Here is a 17,535-nt window from a genome sequence, read left to right as displayed (position 1 = left end):
GCAGATTCCAGGCCCACGGAGTGTGGCTGGCTCTGTGGGGCCACATAATTGGCATCTCCTGGATATAGTACCATGCCACAGCTGGCACACAGCTTGTCTTGCAGATGAGATGGCATAAGGGGGCCGTGCCTCCAGCTGTCCACAGATAGGGGGGTCCGAGGTTCCCCTCAAGACCTCGTCTAATATACAGGTGGGCTCTCCCCAAGTGTGCATTGGAATCACCTGATCACTCAAAATATCCCTCCCTGGACCTGGGCTTGTCCTGCAAAAGGCATTTTTAAGGCCCTTGTGACTTTCTGTAGGCAGAGGAGCTGCTGCTGTAGGCACTTCGAGGACCTCCCACTCTTGTCTCTTGGCCTCTGCACCCATAATACCTAAAAACTGGATAAATGTATCACAGGGCCCAGATGCTAAGTGTGCATGGGCAGCAAGTCTGGACTATAAGCTACAGCAGGTTAGCTGTAGATGTCTGCTACCAAGTACCCGCTGGCCTTCAGTGGGATAGGGACGCAGCCCGTGGACACTTTCCCTCTCTGGGCCTGCATCAGAGGATGGCCATTCACCACTGAACAGGGAGCGCTGTGCCTCATCTGCTCAGACCTCGGGCCTCAGGGATTTCCATAGTCAGAGGCTGACCTCACTGAGCAGAGACCCCTCCTGGGGGCCTGCTGAGTACACAGCCGGAAATGAATGTGCACTCACCCCCCACCTTCCCTCGTCTTCTCTGCAAATAGAGTTTTTAACTCTGAGCTGGGAGACTGCAGGTGGCTGCACACTGGGTATGCAAATCCAGTTCCTTGAAGCCTTACTGTCACCAGCCGGGGCTTGGTGTGGCTTCTGCTCACCTGTGCTGGGGTGCAGGCATCCATCGGGCCACATCTTAATCACCCACGCTCTGTCTTCCCCAGGGCTTTGTCTTCCCTGGTGGTGGCTCTCCTGTGCCACCCTGACTGGCGGCAGTGCCTCCGGACTCCTCAGCTCCTCCCACGCCCCAATCCAGCCGTGTTGTGCATCATCTCCCCTAAAACCCCAAGTCCTTTATTGAGGTCTGGGGCCCCCACCGGGCCCCTTCTACTTCCCTTCCCCGTGTACCCACAGTCCCTCTTGGCTTCGTCTCACCCCCGCAGGCCCGTCCTCACTTCTTTCCCGTGACAGGTCTCCAGGGATCCCTGATGACCACCTGTGCACCACAGTGGCTCCAGCTTCTGGACCCCCAGCTGGCAGGTGATAGTGCTCCCCAAAGGCTGGTTCAGCCCTTCCTGGTTCCGTGTGGAATCTAGAGGGAACGTGTCCCAGATAAAGGCTTGGTCGTGAAGCATCCACATTTGCCATCATTTACCTGATTTTTACTCCCCATGCTATTCCTGAAAGATTTTAATCCTAAGAATTATTAGACTTGGCGTCATATGTATTTGGGCAGCAGATGCTGGCCACAAAACTCAGGGCCATGTCACTGACCAAAAGCCCTGTACTATACAGAAGCTTGCCCCGAGTTCATGGCCTGTAACGTTCTCCACCCAGCACCTTCCCACCTTGTCCCCTCCCGACATCCTGAACTTCACCTCTACCTGGGAAGCTGTCTAGGAGTGGTTCGTTCTCACAAAAACAGTACTAGTAATTCTGTGCCAATTCACCTTTTAAAACAATGTCACATTGAACTTCACCTCTACCTGGGAAGCTGTCTAGGAGTGGTTCGTTCTCACAAAAACAGTACTAGTAATTCTGTGCCAATTCACCTTTTAAAACAATGTCACATTTTCCAGAGAATTAGTTTTCTCCATACTGACTTCATGTTTTGCACTTTATGAGAAAAATCCAATTGTTCTATACTTTGTGTTGTACATTAATTGACCCCCCTCCCCCAGGTTTAGAGTTGAACAGCTTATTCAGTTTGATGAGAAAAATTCGGGAAATATAATGACAAGAAAAGCAGTGGCCCTCTTGCATGGCTTGGGGCTGCTGGAGCAGCAGGCAGCCTGGCTTGGGAACCTGTGGCCAGTGTGGCAGGTGGGCGGCCTTCAGCTTAATTCCCGGACACGCACCTTAACCTTAGCACGTACCCGTCCTTACCAGACACCTGCATGTGGCCTTTGCAGAAATAGCCTTTTTAACTGGGTGTGGTGGCCACACCTGTAATCTCAGCGTTTGGGAGGCTGAGGCAAGACTGCCGTGAGTTTAATTACAGAGTGAGACCCTGCCTCAAAAAAAATTAAAACATCCTGAGGCTTCAGCGGCCTCCTGTTTTCCAGGATGTAAATCACCCTGAGCCCCTAGAAGCACTCCGGGTGACACTGACTGAAAATGCTTTAAAAGCCATGAGCAGGTGCTAGTGCTCACCTCGGAGGGGCCAGCCTCAGAACTCACTGCCATCTCAACACAGCACTGCAAGCAAGGGCCTTCCATCGTCCCCTCTAGAGTGGCCATTGCCCAAGTCACACACCCTTAGTCACTGTCAGGCCAGGGTCCAACCTGTCCCTCACCCCAGAAACCTCTCACAGCAGGCCAGACACTAGCTGGGGGGCCACTTAAATTGAACCTCAGCTGTGTCTCACCAGCACACGCAGGTGCCCCAGCTCTGCCCGCCAGCTCCTCGTGACTCGGATAAGATCAGGTGCGGCCAAAACAGATTGCTGGCTATGAGAATTGTCACTCACTGTGCTTGCTTTCTTTATAGAAAAATAAGCCTTAGATCTTCACCTCACCGGAGCATCGTGATTCCTTTCATAAGCATAATTACACGTTCCCAGCTTAATTGCAATTCAGGAGGAGGTTAAAATGCTTTTTTCATGTGGCTGCTCTCATGTGGATCCCCTCCTGGAAACAGGCACCTGAAGAAATCCTCCCTGCCCAGGACAGAGTGGAGCTTTAACATTTGTGCTTTGTCTTTGCAGGGTGGCAATGACTACGAGATCTTCACAGACCCCCGAACTGTGGGCTACACTGTGACAGCGCCCGAGGACACACGCAGGATCTGTGAAGGGCTCTTTTCTTAATGCAGAAGAGGAGGGGTCCTGGCCAGGGAGCCTGGAAGGTCACTGGGGAGCAGAGCTGTGGCCCCTCAAGTATGTGCACATCATAGGGACCCCCATCCCCCAGCCTGCTCTATGGCAGCTGCTGGGGCAGAAAAATCACCCCACGTCCCCACCAACTCGTGCCTCTACCTCCAATGCCAAAGCAGCCAGAAGGGAGAAGACTCGTCAGCGCTCTGGGCTGGAGTAGTAGTTCAACCTTAAAGTGCTTGTCTAGGCCAGGTATTTAGCTCAGCGGTACTGACACTTCTTGCCTTGCAAGCCCAGGGTCCCGAGTTAAAAATCCCCTGGTACCAAAAAAAAAAAAAAAAAAGTTGGAAGACCACTACCAACAAAGGACTGTCCAGTCCGAGATCTGCCTGCTGTCCATTCATAGTACACATGGGTTTAAACTGGCCATCATTCTAGAATAGACGTGCCTTGGCCTCCCTCTCTGTGGGTCTTGTGAAAATTTAACAGCTGCTAACGTCCAGATCTCCATGTTGACACAAAGGAAAATCTGATGTTGAGAGAGAAGACAGGCCATCTGCAGCAACCCTGCCTGAGAGGAGCGACTAGAAGCTGGGGTTGTGAGCTCCAGTGACTGGTGGCACCGATTCCCAGCCACTTAGACCCTGCCTGAGGAGCGACTAGAAGCTGGGGTTGTGAGCTCCAGTGACTGGTGGCACCGATTCCCAGCCACTTCCTGTTTGTGAGCCACAGACCTCTGCATGGCCTGCCAGACAGATGGCTGGCCAGGTGACAGCTGACCCGTGGCGTTTGCACCTTGGCTGGCCTAGCGCTCAGGCCAGCTCTGTAGTCACCAGTGAACAGCCTGGAGGACTGAGGACCTGTCCACTCTTTCCAGGGAGGCTGGATGCCCCTAGGCTCACAGCAGCTCACATGGCAGGTGTGGAGTCACCAGAAAACCCTCTCTGGATGGGGCCTGGTTCCTCAGGCGACGGCAACGGTTACGGGAGCAGGAGCTGTACCCTGGGTGTCTGCTTCTGCCTAGGTCCTTGTCCAGACCTTGATTTGAGGGGTGGGAGTGACTACTGCCTCTACCTCCAGGAGATTCCAGAGTGGTTCCTGAGCCACTTTGCAGCATCTGGAAACACCGGGACCCACAACCCCTCCGGGCAGGTTGGTGCCAGGGCCCAGGGACACCAGGTGCTCCCCCCGGATAAGCCTGCTTCCAGACCCTGCCACTCAGCATCGATGGGGTGAAAGCCTGAAGTGGCCCACCCTGCCCCTTCACCCCTCCAGCCTGCACGGGAGGAGGGGGTCGCAGTGTCTCCCTGAGCTGCCCACCCTGTGGCCTGTGCCCTTGCTGAGTCTTGCAAATGGTACCATAACAAAATGCAGCACGTTAAAGCAGCTTCACTGTTTGCTCTTTCTCACGACTTTTCCTCTCTGAGTGGGTGGAGAAGTGAAAAAGCAGCAGTTTTATCTTCTCAGATTCTGGGAGGAAGCCCACCTGATGGCTCTGAAAGGCCGTCTGCTCTGGTGCTTCTGACCCCAGGGCTGTGGGAGGCTTCCCACGTCCCAGGTACACGGACACATCCTCACTGGTCAACGGTTCCCAATTACCTTCCTCTGCACTGCCTCGGTGTCCTCCACCAACCCCATCCATCTGAACTGGACTCTGGGCTCGGCCACACCTCCTCCTGTCCCCCTGCGGCCTCTGTCCCTGTCCCATGCTCCCAGGGATTCCCTGCAACGGCCTCCTAGTGATGACAGCCAAGTCGCCTGAGCACAGCGTGCTGACACCTCCGAGGAGCTGAGGCGGGCGTGTTCCGAGCCAGCTGAGAGCAGCGGCCCAGGTACCAGGCTACGGGGCAGCCGTGACTCAGGGCCCACTCCCTCAGGCCTTGTGTTCATCTCAGGTGGAACCGCACCAGCAGACACGTGCTCTGGAGGAAATGATCTCAGGAAAGCACTCTGAGCAGCGTGTGTGCTATTACAAACTCACGAAGCCTCTGGGAACCCTGTGGGGTGGTAGTCATTCCCCTGGCAGGATAAAGACACTATCACAAGTTTAAATACACGTTGAGCAAGAAGGAACCACAGAGGTCGCGCCGAAGCCAGCACGAGCCTGTTCAGGGTCACCCCTGCCAGCACCACTGAAGCAGACGGACTCAAGGTCAACCAGGGAGGGCTTTCAGCAGCCTCAGGGGAACAGCTAAGCACTGGAGGGTGGGAGAAGCCAGCCTGGAAGGCACGCACAGACCCTGGTCAGCTGATGCCCAGGAGCAGTCTGCCACTGAGGTCTCCAGCTGCCGGCACGAGTGACTGGAGGGGTGGAGGAACGACCAGTCGGACAGACAGTGCCGAAATCCAGTGCAGTCCAGGCAGATGAAGGCCTGAATCACCTCCTGAGGGCTGCTTCCTCTTCCTCCTCCCTCTCCCACGAGCCCACCCATCTCGGCCCCAACCAGGCTGGGCACTACTCACCCCAAGGAAAGGCACCAGCCTCCCATCCTCATAGCACCCCAAAAGAAGTATCACATACAGCTTCACCCCAGGCTGGCTTACCAAACATGTCTTCCACGCCCACCGAGTTTTCCCAGACCTCCCTCTTCCCCTGTATGTAATACTCATTGGGTGTAAGTCAGCTCATCTTAGCTTTTCGAGCTAAGGGCCAACGCTGGCCTCTCCCTACACAGGTTTGGCGGGCTGGCTATGATGTTTTCCCAGTACACTGAAGATCGTACAGAATAATAAAAATGCCCATCTCTATCCCTCTCCCTTGTAACACTGGCTAGGGCAAAACCTTTCCTGCCAGGCACAAGTCCCTCCCAAAGTGGTGGCTGCCATCAGCACTCCACACTCCAGTCCCCGTGCCTTGGGCTGCCACGTGTCCCCACCTGGCTCTGGCTGTCCTTAGTCCCCAGCCCCACAGCACACGAGGAGACACTCCCGCTGTGACCCGAGGGCCCCGAGGGTGGGGACAGCGGTAGTCTCCACTCCCGGCCCACCTGCTGGATGGAGAACCTCACCTCTCAAGACATCTGAGGTGTGAATGCCCCGGGACTGGGGCTGGTCTGCACCTGGAAATCCTGCTCTTCACCACAGGCTGACAGTGGAAAACCGCTCGTCCATACAACATCCTGAACACCACCACGGAGCGTTTATCCACAGCCCAAGAGCTGAAGCCGTTTACCATGCAGGGCCACCTGCTACTCAGCTTTCCTAAGCTGGAGAATGATGGTTAAATAAATGCGAATCCCCGGCTCCTTAAAACGGAACTGCAAAGCAGAAGGTGTTACCTCATTGGGGTGGGGGGCCTGACCTACTGACCCACAAGCTAAGCTCTTGGCAAGCCAGCCCCATGGTGACAAACACAGCCTTACACAAAACAAACTTTATTGCAGGGTGGCTAATGGGAAGCAAGATCTGAATCTGGGAACCCTGCGGTCTGCTCCCAGATCCATCCCCCAGCATCCTGTGTCCCTCCCGATCAGTAAATGGAATCTGAGTGACAGCAGAGAGCATCTCCTTCAGCTCCCATATCCTACACTTCTGGAATACTCCTGGACTGAAAAAGTGTGGTCACCCAGAAAGCTGTTGACAAAGGATTCTGCCAAATGAGAGAAACCAAAGGTCATTTGACAGCAGAATACAGCTCCAAGCTCACCGTGGGGCACAGCCTGCTGGGGCACCAGTGAAGGAGCCACCGCAGGCCACAGTGACCAAGGCAAAAACAAAGCCATAGAGACGCTTGGGGGAGGGAAAGGGGACAGAAGATTCTCAACCTTAGGGAGCCCTCAGCCCTCTCAGCAGAAATGGCTTGGAAGTGTGGTCTGTACTCCAGACAGGCCTCAAAGGAAATGCCACCAGGGAGCCACCCAAGGCCACTTCTTACTCAGCAGAAAAAGGATACCTTGGACCCTGCAGAGGGCACAGCAGAAGGGGAGGGTATCCTTCAAGGGGCACCACAGGCAACAAAAACTGAGCAACTTATGCACACACCCAACATACTTAAAAACATTCCACCAGAAAGGCAGAAAGGTTCTAGCCTTCCATCCCCTTTCAGACAGAGCCTTATCAGGTAGGCCAAACACACCCCAAGACACTTGACGAGGCTGTCAGTGCTTCCGGCATCAACATGGCCCTCCCATCCTCACAGCGCCCCCCAAGCCACCATTAAAGTCTCGCCCCACCCCCCTGTGCATGGACAAGCAAATCTTTAACTAGGCCAAAAATTTCAAAACTTATTACCCAACCACTATTTTCTAATCACACCTAGAGTCAAAACAAACCACTACAAAAGAAATCTTAAGGACCTATCAGCTCTGGAGGACAGAGCGCTGTTATCTTAAAAAAAAAAAAAAAAAAAAAAATCTCTAAACATTTAAGACCACCACCACTGAAAAGCATATTTCTCCAACTTTTCACTGTATTTGGGTATCAGAACACAAGCTACCTGCTCTTTTCTGGATCAAGAAAGTTCTGTTCTGAAACACAGTTGCCCGTCACAAGCCCTTCTCCCACAGCCTCTTCTAATCCACCCCCATGGCCACCCCAAAGAGCTGCTCTCAATGGCTGCTGAGCAGGGAACCACTCACCAGAAAGATGTGAAAAAGCCCAGTGCACTGCACAGCGCCGGCAGGAGATCCTACAGCAGCGGTGGCGAACCTATGGCAGGCACGTGTGCAGCAGCAAGCTGTTTGTATCACTGAAAGCTCTTCAAGGGCCCTAGAGGCACAGTCTTCCTAGACAGGTGGTGGTGATGCCCCACATCAAGGCACCGAAGAGTCAAGTCTGTCAATTCAAAAGTCCCCCGTGTGGCCCCAAAGCCAGATCCCCTGCAACCAACCAAGCAGAGAATTAGCAAACTGCTCTGCCCTGGCCCCAGCAGATGGGGGGCACTGGATGGAAGTCACTCTGTGGAAGTGAGACCGTGTAAGCCACACAGATCTGGGAATGTTTAGCCTCCAACTCAGAGGGAGGGAGAAGAGGGACTCCAGGAAGTTGAGGAGAAAACCACCTCCAACCCACCCCTTGGGCTGGAGCTGGACCCTCTCCACTCAGCCACTAGGGGCACCTCTCCTTTTCAAATGCGTTTAATGCTTTTCAGATGGCAAACACTGATGATGGAGGAGGCTGTGCTGGTGGCCCATGGAGAGCACCACATGCCTGCCCTCCGGTCCCCCTTCCCCTAGGGGATACTTGAAAGGGCCCACGTCCCACCCTTGAAGCCCCATCTCCTGCAGGAAAATGTCATCTCCATCGCAGCCCCGCCTCCTCCTAACAGTCTCCCCCAAGCCCAGGAGGAGGGATGCTCCTGGGCCTCCTAGGAGCTGACGACATGCCCGGACCAGGTCTCGTGCTTGGTGCCTGGTGCCAGGTGGGTTATGACCACTTCCACAGCCTGCAGCTTCTCGTTCTTGGGTGGGATGGAGCACATCTTATAGGTGACCTCGTCGCCTTCCACCGGGACATACTCCCCTTCCACGCTAGGGGGAAGGAAGGAAACGTCAGTGCTCACAGCAGGAAAAGCCCTCGGAGTCAGCCCGAGACTCCAACACCCTGCTCAGCAGAGGGCCACCACGGTTGGTGCCCATCTGAATGACCGCCCAGAATCCCACTCCAGGAACTCGCCCCTCCTGTCCTCCCTATGGAAGGCACCACCACCTGCTCCCAGCCTCAGGGTCCTGGCCATGCAGCCCTGACCACATCCGCTTCTTCCCTGGGTCTGACGCTGGGACCAAAGCAGCCCAGGCACCTGTGGATGCACACCCTGTCACACTAATCACCAACCATGCAGGCAGGGCCCGCTGAAGGGAGGTAGAGGGGACTCCAGCACAGGACTGGAACCACTGCAGAGACCCAGCAAGGCTTCCTGCGCTCCCTCTACCACACCAGCCCTGGTCCCAGGAAACGGACACAGCCTCTGGCCTTCAATTCTCCAAATACTCCCTGCATCCTCCAAGAAAAGTCCCCGTATCCTCCAAGATAGTTCTAAGAAGGGTAGGAGTCACCATCTCAGTGAGACTGATGCCTTGATGCCCCCGGAGGAGAGCCCAGGGAAAAGATCCTTAGCGCCCCGGAGATGGTTCATCAGAGTCTGGGAGACTCAGATGAGTAAAGCTGCAGCCCAGCCCTCACGGTGAACCAGACACTCCTTACTAACCGGTTCTCACAGCACACTGCCTGTCTCTGTGCAGAGGCAGCGTGGAAATACACCTGCACATCCACATGTGTGTTCACACGCAGTCTAACACAGCACACTAGCATCTTTCTCTTGGCTACACGGTATGGAGGCCTTTCAAAGAGAACGGCTACGTAAGAGTGGGGGCAAAGGAAGGCGACTCTCCCAGCACGCAGATGATGTTGCAGCAGGATCTGTTACGTATTCTTCTGTGCTGTAGACTGAAACGGCAAGCTGTACCACTGAGCTACATCTCAGCCCCTTTTCTACTTTCTGTTTTGAAATGGTCTCACGAAGCAGCCCAGGCTGGGCTTGAACTCACAATCCTCCTGCCTCAGCCTCCCAAGTAGCTGGGATGACAGGCAGGCGCCACCATGCCCAGCGGGCTGGGCTCTAACTTCTGTCTGCCAGGTCTGCTGTGCAGAAACTTGCCTGCCACTGCCTGAAATGAAAGGCTGTGGGGGGGCCGGGGATGTAGCCCAGTGGTGCTGCCGCCTGCCTCACAAGTACAAGGACCCGAGTTCGATCCTGGTACCAAAAAAAAAAAAAGGCTGGGGGTGTAGACTGAGTGCAGCTCAGTGGTAGACGGTTTCCCTAGCATGGGCTCAATCTCCAGCCCCCCAAAAAGGGAGGGGTGCTTAGGCCAAAGATGGGTGTTGGTGTCTGGTGTCGTGTATCAGATGGCTACCCAGGAGACCAAAGGTGACTCACAGGGCCCTGGGCACCTTCCAGCCCCCAGGATTTGAGGCCCCATTCTGGGCTGGTGGTTCCTGACACTCAGGAAGGAAGGACGTCAGTGAGTGAGCTGCAGGAGAAAAGTCCGCCCCATACTTCCTTCCTGGAGCAGAGAAGCTGCCAGCCTGCAGCGCCCCCAGCCCACCTCCCCGGATGAGGGCAGAAAATACCTCCCAGGCCCACACGCGCCCCTGACTCAGGACCCCTCCCATCAGCCAGACACACAACCCCACACCGGGTGCTCTGCCATCCCATTTCCACAGGCGTGGCTGAGCGGCCCAGACACCCCACACTTTCCACCAGCCTCGCTCACACGGGGACGTCCCCAACACATGCTGTCGGCGGCAGGGGGACTCACTCAGAGATGTGCAGGAAGATGTCAGGGCCACCGTCCGCCGGGGTGATGAAGCCGTGGCCCTTGGACCGGCAGAAGCACTTACAGACTCCTTTGTAGACAGGGCCCTGGGAAGCCCGCACCGTCCTAACAGAGGGGAAGGCATGAGGGGACCCAGCCTCCACGACAGCCCCTACTCTCCAGGGCACGCCCCACGGCCCCCAACTCCCCGGGGACACAGCTTAGGACAGCGGGTCTGCGGCTCCGAGCAGGAGCCCGACTCGACTCACGCGGAGAATGTCCTCGTCCGGCGGGTGGGCAGGGGGCTTGGGACCACGTCGCCCCGCAGTGGGGATGGGGAGCGTTCTCGGTCCCGGGGGGCGTCCAGCAGCGCCCCTGAAGGCTGATGAGTGGGGGGCTGTGCAGGCACCGGAGGGGGAGGCTCAGATGACATGGCTGACCTAGGGAGAGACGGGGCTCTCAGGGCTCAGGGGGACGGAGTCCCCTCACCGCGTCGGATGGCACGGGCCGAGGCCGGCAGGGACGAGGTCACCTTGTCTGCAGCCACACCCCGCTGGGTCAGGTGTCCACTCAGGCTCACAGGTCTGCAAGAAAATGCCAAGTGGCCCCTACTACAAGGACGTCCCTTAGTGCCTAGTGCCAAGCAAGCACAGATCCGGACAAACTCAGGAGGACTTCAGGAAACTCTAGGACCTGGTGTGGATGCCTGAGAAGGCGTGACAGCCCATAGCTGGGCCTGGGAGGCCTGGTGAGGAGCCCGAGACCCAAGGGGAAGGCGCATTTCCACCCAGCCCGGTCGCCATCCCTTCTGTGAAAGCGAATTCTCTCCATGACCTTCCCACGAATCAGGATTTGGCCAGGAGGGCTGGGGGGACGCCACAGACTCTGCCTAAAGCAATGTCACCATGTCCTCCAGAGCAGGACCAGACAGCTGTGCCCAAGGACACCCTGAGGGACAGGAAGGTGCCAGCTGCCCGGGCCCAGGTCTCAGAGTCCCCCAGTAACTGAGTGTTTTCACATCTGAAGGGAACAGCATGTGGGTGGCGTGCAGAGCCTGCCACGCTGGGGATGAACACGGGACCAGAACTCATCACGGCGGGCTGGGCCTGGGAAGAGCTTGAACTCCGGGCCCCCTCAAGCTCACCAGCCAGACAAAGCCAAGGCAGCCCTGAACAGGCTGGATGCGGCTCCCCAAAGCTTTCAGACTGAAAATGGGAACTCAGCTGGGAGTGGTGGCAAACGCCTTGGATCCAGCAGGAGGGGGGACCAGAAGCTCAAGCCCAGCTCCTGGCAACTTGGCCACTTAGCAAGACTATCTCAAAATAAAAATTAAAGACTGTAAACGTCGCTTAGTGCGAAGGTCCTAGGTTCAATTCCCAGCACGAGAGGGGGAGACAGACAGGAAGAGGAGGAGAGGAGAGAAGGGAAGAAGATAAAGAATCTTTTAAACACCCCAGGTGTTTGCCTGAAAGTCTCAATTCCAGATACTTTCGAAAGAAATGGGATCTCAGGGGTGGGGATTTAGCTCAGTGGTTCCTCCACCTGTCTCACAAGCTCAAGGTCCCGAGTTCAATCCCCGGTACCAAAATAAAAATTTATTTTAAAAAAAAAAGGAATGGGACCTCTAGCAACCCTGGCCCCAGTGCCTCCATCAAACGGCTGTGTCCCCTGCTCTGCCCCCGACTCCCCCAAACCAGGCTGTGCCCTCCAGTCCTGGGGAAAGCACAGCCCACTGTGCGGGCCCTCTGGAGGTGACATAGCTGCCTCCTCACCCTCTTCTCAGCTGCAGCTGCAGCCAGGCAAGACCCCAAGTCCAGGGAGCCCCGAAAGGCCCCGCCACTGGGCTGACACTCCAGGCACAGCACAACCCAAAGCCCAGGTCACAGAGGCCTAGAATGTTCTGTGCCTGGAGTTCTGGGAAGGAGGCTGGCCCAGAGGAGGAGCTCCCCTCACCCCCACCTCCCAGGACAGCAGGTGGTACCTCAGTGACCTGGTGACAACAAGGTGAAGTGAGGGACTGCCCTCCCCCTTCTAACCCGCCCCTTCCCTCATTTCTCCTGGAGTCCGCACATCTGACTTCAAATCCTCCCACCTGCCAGCTGTGTAATCCTGAGCAAGTTACCTAACCTTTCTGGACCTCAGTTGCTGCACCTGGTAAATGGGAACTGCAACAGACCCAACACTGCACCAGCATCATGAAGCTGAAAGGAAATAACACATGCTCAGCATAGTCTGTCCGAGACAGGTAAGCTCTGTCAGCCCTGTTGTAACTGTCGTCCTAAAGTCACTCAACAAATACATGCCCCAGTAACGGGGCCCCACTCATGGTTCTGGAGATACAAGGCTGAGGCTGGAAGCAGAGAATCGACAGGCAGACAAATGCACCAACAGGGATAAAGGCAACACAGTGGTTTCTATGTTCCTTGGCCCCTTAGTCTGGTGTCTGTCTGCGATAACTAACTTTGTAAGGCCTTAGAAGCTAAATAAATGAATCTGACTCTGGAAAAATAAGGGAAGCGGAGACAAGGGGGAAAAAAGAATTGAAACGTGTCGCATACATACACCCACTGACTGCAGTGAATGTAATCATCAAGTATGGCAAACAGGTACTAATAATTTAGCTCAGGGGCCCATGCCTGCCTCACAAGCACAAAGTCTTGAGTTCGATCCCCACTGTCAGAAAGAAGGAAAAAAATGTACTAAGTAAAAAAAAAAAAGAAAAAAAGAAAAGCTGGGGGCTGGGGTGCACCTGTGTGAGGTGGGAGCTGGGACTGGGACAATGAGTAAGAATTGTTCCTTTTAACCTGGCCACACCTGCTATCTCAGGCAACTCAGGAGGCCAAGGCAGGAGGACTGCAGAACTGAGGCCAGAGTGAGCAAATTAACAAGACTGTTTCAAAAGTTTAAAAGGGCTGGGGTGTAGCTCATGGTGTGACACTTGCTAGGGTGCACAAGGCTCTGCGGCCAGTCCCCAGTACTGGGCTGAAAAGAACCCAGCCTCCTGAGCAAGGCAGGGCCTGAGCTCCACAGGGGACTGTGAGGAGCGAGGAAGGAGCTAGGACAGGAAATGAGGTGGGAGGAGGCGGGGGCACCAGGAAACATTGCATCACCAGGCTCATCATCAGCGTCATCCTGTTCTGCTGTTTGGGGAGGGAGGGGTGAGAAAGAACCTATTTTTTTTTTTCTTTTTTGGTACCAGAGATCTAACTCAGGACCCTGTGCCTGCAGGCGGGGGCACCACCTAGCTAAATCCTGGGCCTGTAGAACACCTCCCTCTGTAACACAGGTTGGCCTGCAGCTATAGATCCTCCTGCCCCAGCCTCCCGAGGGCTGGAATTACAGGAGCAAGCCTCAGTCCCCAGTGTGTCTTCCTGTCTTCACTCCCACGTCCCTCTCTGTTCATACCTTGGTGGTGTTCACTTCTTGGGCAGTGAAACAGGCCTAGAGTGGAGAACCCCTTCTCTCTGCGCCCAACCCGCTCAGGCCCCAAATCCACCCAGTCCCCCAGACGTGACAATGGAAGGAACCCCTGCCTGCTGGTAGGGAGTGGCCTGTGGGCAGCTCCAGGTCCCTCTACATCTGCAGGGCCCCGGCCAGGATCTTGGGGTGACAGGGGGAAGGACCCAAAGCCCCAATCCGTTCAGCTCACGCCCTCTCCTGTATGTGCCCCAGCCCTGCTGCATCTGCTGCCTTCATGGATGGGTACAGCGTTAAGAAAGTGTGGAAGAAACTGAGGCCAAGGTGCCAGTGACCAGGGTGGGGGTGCGGTGCTGCCTGCCTTTGCCACCATCCAGGCAACCTCTGGGAGGCCACTTGGGCTGAGACAGCCAGCGGGAGCCAGGCCCAGCCGGGGCACAGCCCAGCCCCTGGAGGTCAGGAGGAAGCGGGGAGTGAACGGGGAGCCGGTCGGAGTCCAGCGGCGGGCGGGGGCTAGGTGGAGGATGCCCTGGGCCCCGACACCCACAAGGAATGGGGCATCCCAGGGCTCTGGCTTCCTACTGCCCTCTGCAGGGTCAGCAACTCCAGGTACAGCCTGGGAGCTGGCGGGCCCCAGACCAGGCCTCCCACACCTCAACTCCCTCAGGGAGGGGCACGGGGCACTGGAAGCTCAAGATGGCAGGAGGCTCCCGGCCACACCAGGGGGGACTCTGCCCCCAACCCAGACCCCACGTCCCAGTCAAGGCGTGTGCACTCGCAGGCAGGGGAGGGCTCCGTGCATCACACAGGTCTGTCAGCCAGGGAAACATGCTTGGCCTGCAGAGCTGGGCCCACGCTGCCTCCCATGCCACCGTGTCACATATGTGCCCTCTAGAAGCCTATGTTTAGGGCCAAGCACCCACCCCGAGTCAGCCCCTAGTACTGAGGAATGCCCAGCCAGGAAAGGAGGCAGAAAGCCACGCCTACCCTCCCTATCCCCAGGGTAGGGTGTGTCAGGCAGGCCTCCTCCAGGAGCTGCTGGGAGAAGGCGCCTTGGCCTCAAAAGGCCTGGGAGCTTTCCGCAGTCCTGCAGCTCCTCCCAGTAGTTCCGAGAACCGAGCCTTCCCAGAGCTCCCGCCTACGCCGTATTTGGGACTGAGGACCTGAGGACACAGCACCCGGTTAACCAGCAGCCCCTCCTGCCCTCCTGGCCTGAACACCCACCCCATCAACCACATCCACCGCGAGGGGGTGCCTGGTCCAGGAAGGTGGGGTCAGCGGCTCCGTCTGCTCCCGAGGCTCCCTGCTTGTTGCTCCAGACCCTTCTCGAAGGCAGGAAGACGGGGCAGAGGAAGGGACAAGATCAGTTTGGGATGGATGCTTCACTCTTAGGCAAAGCCAGAACCTCTCCAAGCCTGCAACACAGGATCCTCTCGAGCCTTCCGCGGTGTCTGTGGGGAGGGGGGTCCAGGGCTGGGCCACTGCTAAAGGAGGTGAAGGTAGGGTGGGCACAAAGCCACACTAAGGGAAGACAGGGCAGGCAGCCGGAGAAGCAGCCCTGCAAGAGGTCGGTTTGTACCTGCCATCTCCGTGCGGGCTGCTGGGAGCACAAACCAGAAGAATAATCTTCACCTCAACCTAGCAGCCGTTAGCAGAGAAGGAAACCAAGGCACAGAGGGCTTACACTTTGGTGACCAGCAATCTCTGGGAGTCCTATTCAAGTGAAGATTCTGATTCTATAAGATGAGGGTGTGGGGCTCCGATTCTGCTTTCTGTTTTGTTTTGCTTTTCGAAGCAGGGTCTCTCTTTGCAGTTCAGGCTAACCCTGAACTCACTATGTATCCCAGGCTATCCCCAAATTCTCAGCTATCCTCCTGCCTCAGCCTCCCGAGTGCTGGGAATGTTGGACTTACAGGAGTGTGCCACCCTCGCCCTTGCTCACTGCCAGGGCCTAGGCCAGAGCCCAGGGCCATAAGCCTGCTAAGCACCCCAGCCCCCAGAGAGTCTGCATTTCGAGTAGGGCGGCTGCTGGCCCACAGGGCAGAGTGGCAGCTTGGGGCGATGGAATGGCCCGGCTTCACAGCACGAGGCTCAGACTGGGCACCGGGCGAAGACTGCTAGAAAGGTCAGAGTTGGTCACCTGCCCCGACGCTCCTAGGCTGTAAACTGGGAGATCCCATCCCACTCGGATCCTGTTCCCAGCCCAGCCTCAGCCCAGATCTGGGGGTGAGGGGGCTGAGCTCCACCCCAGGGGTCCCCGGAAGCGGCGGAGGTAGACGCAGCATCGCGCCCCGGGCAGCCCAAGGCCACACTTCGCTCCATTGTTCTAGGTAAGCTGGGCACAGCGAATGAGGAGGGAGGGGAGGGAGCCAGAGGGCGGAACCGATGGGCGGGGCGGGTCCAGAGCCTGAAAACAACAAACCTCTGGAACGGTTCAGAGCCTGGGGCCTGGACCCAGGAGGCTCCTCCTCCAGCACGGCTGCCTCCCCAGCCCCCACGGCCCGAGCAGTCCCGTCCGAGAGACTCGCGATCACCGACCGGCACCCACAGCACTCGTTAAGAGACCCCTGGCCTGCCTTCCACCCGGTCCTTCCTATCCCTCAACCCTCTGGACCTCCGGGACTCTGCTCTTTCACTCCCTCGGGGACCCCTGGCAACTGACCCCACGCTCCCTGCCTCAGTTTCCCATCGGTCGGACACAATAGGAGCAGAGTCCCGGGGGACTCAGAAGCGGACCCCGCGCGGCTTCGGTGAAAGCACGAGGTGGGCCCGGTCCACAACAGTCGGGCCGCCTACGAGGGCGCTGAAATAACGCTTCCCGCCGTTTCTCGCCCTCGAGGGTGGGACGCAAATCAAAACCAAACGCCCTGACTCTGGCCCTCAGCAGGATGAAGAAAGGCCGCCCCCCCCCCCCGCCTAACCCTAACCCAGGACCCCAACCGGGCCCGGCAAGGCCGGCAGAACCGGGTCTTCTAGACCTCGGCGGAGTGGCCCGCAGGGGCAAAGGCCAGAGGGAGCCTGGGGAAGGTCGCTGGGGAGAGAGAACAAAACCCTGCAAAGACAGGGGGCGCGGGGCGGCAACAGTAAGGGAGGGGAGCCGGTTTGAACTGATTTTCACTAGTTCCCTCCGGCTTCCCGGTGGCAAGCAGATGAGCAGAGCAAGAAGAGTAGGTGGAGATGTAGATGTCTCCCTCAGCAGCCGAACAGCCTGCTCCTATGTGCACACAACCCCTTCGGCCAGGGAACGTTGGAGCCTCGTCTGTCACGGTGGCGGAGACACCTCCACCTCTGAAACCGAGACCCTCCAGCCTGGAGCAGCTGATCTCCGCTCACCCCAGCGCACACACCTACTGCAACCCCGGAAAAGCCACGCGCCCAGTTTTGTTTGACTTTTCGAGAGTGTCTCGCTAGGTTTTCCAAATCGGCCTGAAGTCACTATGGAACCCAGCTGGCCTCGAACTGGCTGGCGGTGATCCTCCTGCCTCTGCCTCCCGAGTGCTGGGATCACAGGCGTGCGCCACCACCCTTGGCCCCAGAGTCTGTCTGCTCAAAAATCAAAAGTGAGCCGGACGAGGTGACGTGAGCCCGTAATCCCAGCTCTCTGGGAGGCTGAAGTAGGAGAACAGCAGGTTCGGGAAACTCAAGTGATTTAGCGAGTCTCTGTCTCAAAAATAAAATTTTTAAAAAAATGTTCAAAAGAGCTCGGAAGGTAGGTCGAAGAGAAGCGGGTATAATCCCCCACTCAAAAAGAAAAAGGAAATAAATGTTGCATTTCCGGCCTGCAGACCCGGGCTGCCAGCCCAGCGGGGAGGGAGAGTCCGCGGCCCCGCAAACACCCGGAGCGCGCCAAGCGGCCCTCCTCCCGC

The 17,535-nt window shown here is 56.9% G+C and overlaps 2 protein-coding genes and 1 long non-coding RNA gene across 12 annotated transcripts in view; 2 read left to right on the top strand and 1 right to left on the bottom strand.

The window, feature by feature from the left end:
- The window catches only part of Pmm2 (phosphomannomutase 2), a 32,455-nt gene extending 28,814 nt beyond the window's left edge, over positions 1-3,641 (top strand). For both annotated transcript variants that reach the window (XM_033758691.1, XM_010644169.3), the window contains one exon: positions 2,892-3,641. In XM_033758691.1, the coding sequence (XP_033614582.1) occupies positions 2,892-2,946 (55 nt within the window). In that variant the 3' untranslated portion in view covers positions 2,947-3,641. The remainder of the gene's footprint in view (positions 1-2,891) is intronic.
- Positions 3,642-5,466: 1,825 nt separating this feature from the next.
- The window catches only part of Carhsp1 (calcium regulated heat stable protein 1), a 13,331-nt gene continuing 1,262 nt past the window's right edge, over positions 5,467-17,535 (bottom strand). For 3 of the 9 annotated variants that reach the window (XM_010644178.3, XM_010644173.3, XM_010644172.3), the window contains 3 exons: positions 10,522-10,692; positions 10,256-10,378; positions 5,467-8,467 (listed from right to left, as the gene is read on the bottom strand). In XM_010644178.3, coding sequence (XP_010642480.1) covers positions 8,305-8,467; positions 10,256-10,378; positions 10,522-10,685 — 450 coding nt within the window. In that variant the 5' untranslated portion in view covers positions 10,686-10,692 and the 3' untranslated portion in view covers positions 5,467-8,304. Of the gene's footprint in view, positions 8,468-10,255; positions 10,379-10,521; positions 10,693-10,784; positions 10,837-12,024; positions 12,119-12,374; positions 12,454-14,893; positions 14,985-17,535 lie in introns of those variants that run through there. The other 6 variants (XR_784285.3, XM_033758692.1, XM_010644176.3 and 3 more) reach the window with 6 other exon arrangements.
- LOC104876215 lies at positions 11,833-14,000 on the top strand. The gene is made up of 3 exons (XR_004515231.1): positions 11,833-12,256; positions 12,352-12,497; positions 13,925-14,000. It is a non-coding gene; the product is annotated as an uncharacterized LOC104876215 (long non-coding RNA).

Source organism: Fukomys damarensis, unplaced genomic scaffold, assembly GCF_012274545.1.
Source record: "Fukomys damarensis isolate Sample0158 unplaced genomic scaffold, DMR_v1.0_HiC HiC_scaffold_34, whole genome shotgun sequence".
Taxonomy (NCBI): domain Eukaryota; kingdom Metazoa; phylum Chordata; class Mammalia; order Rodentia; family Bathyergidae; genus Fukomys; species Fukomys damarensis.
Note: the sequence above shows the minus strand (reverse complement) of the source record. Positions and strands in the feature narration are given on the sequence as shown.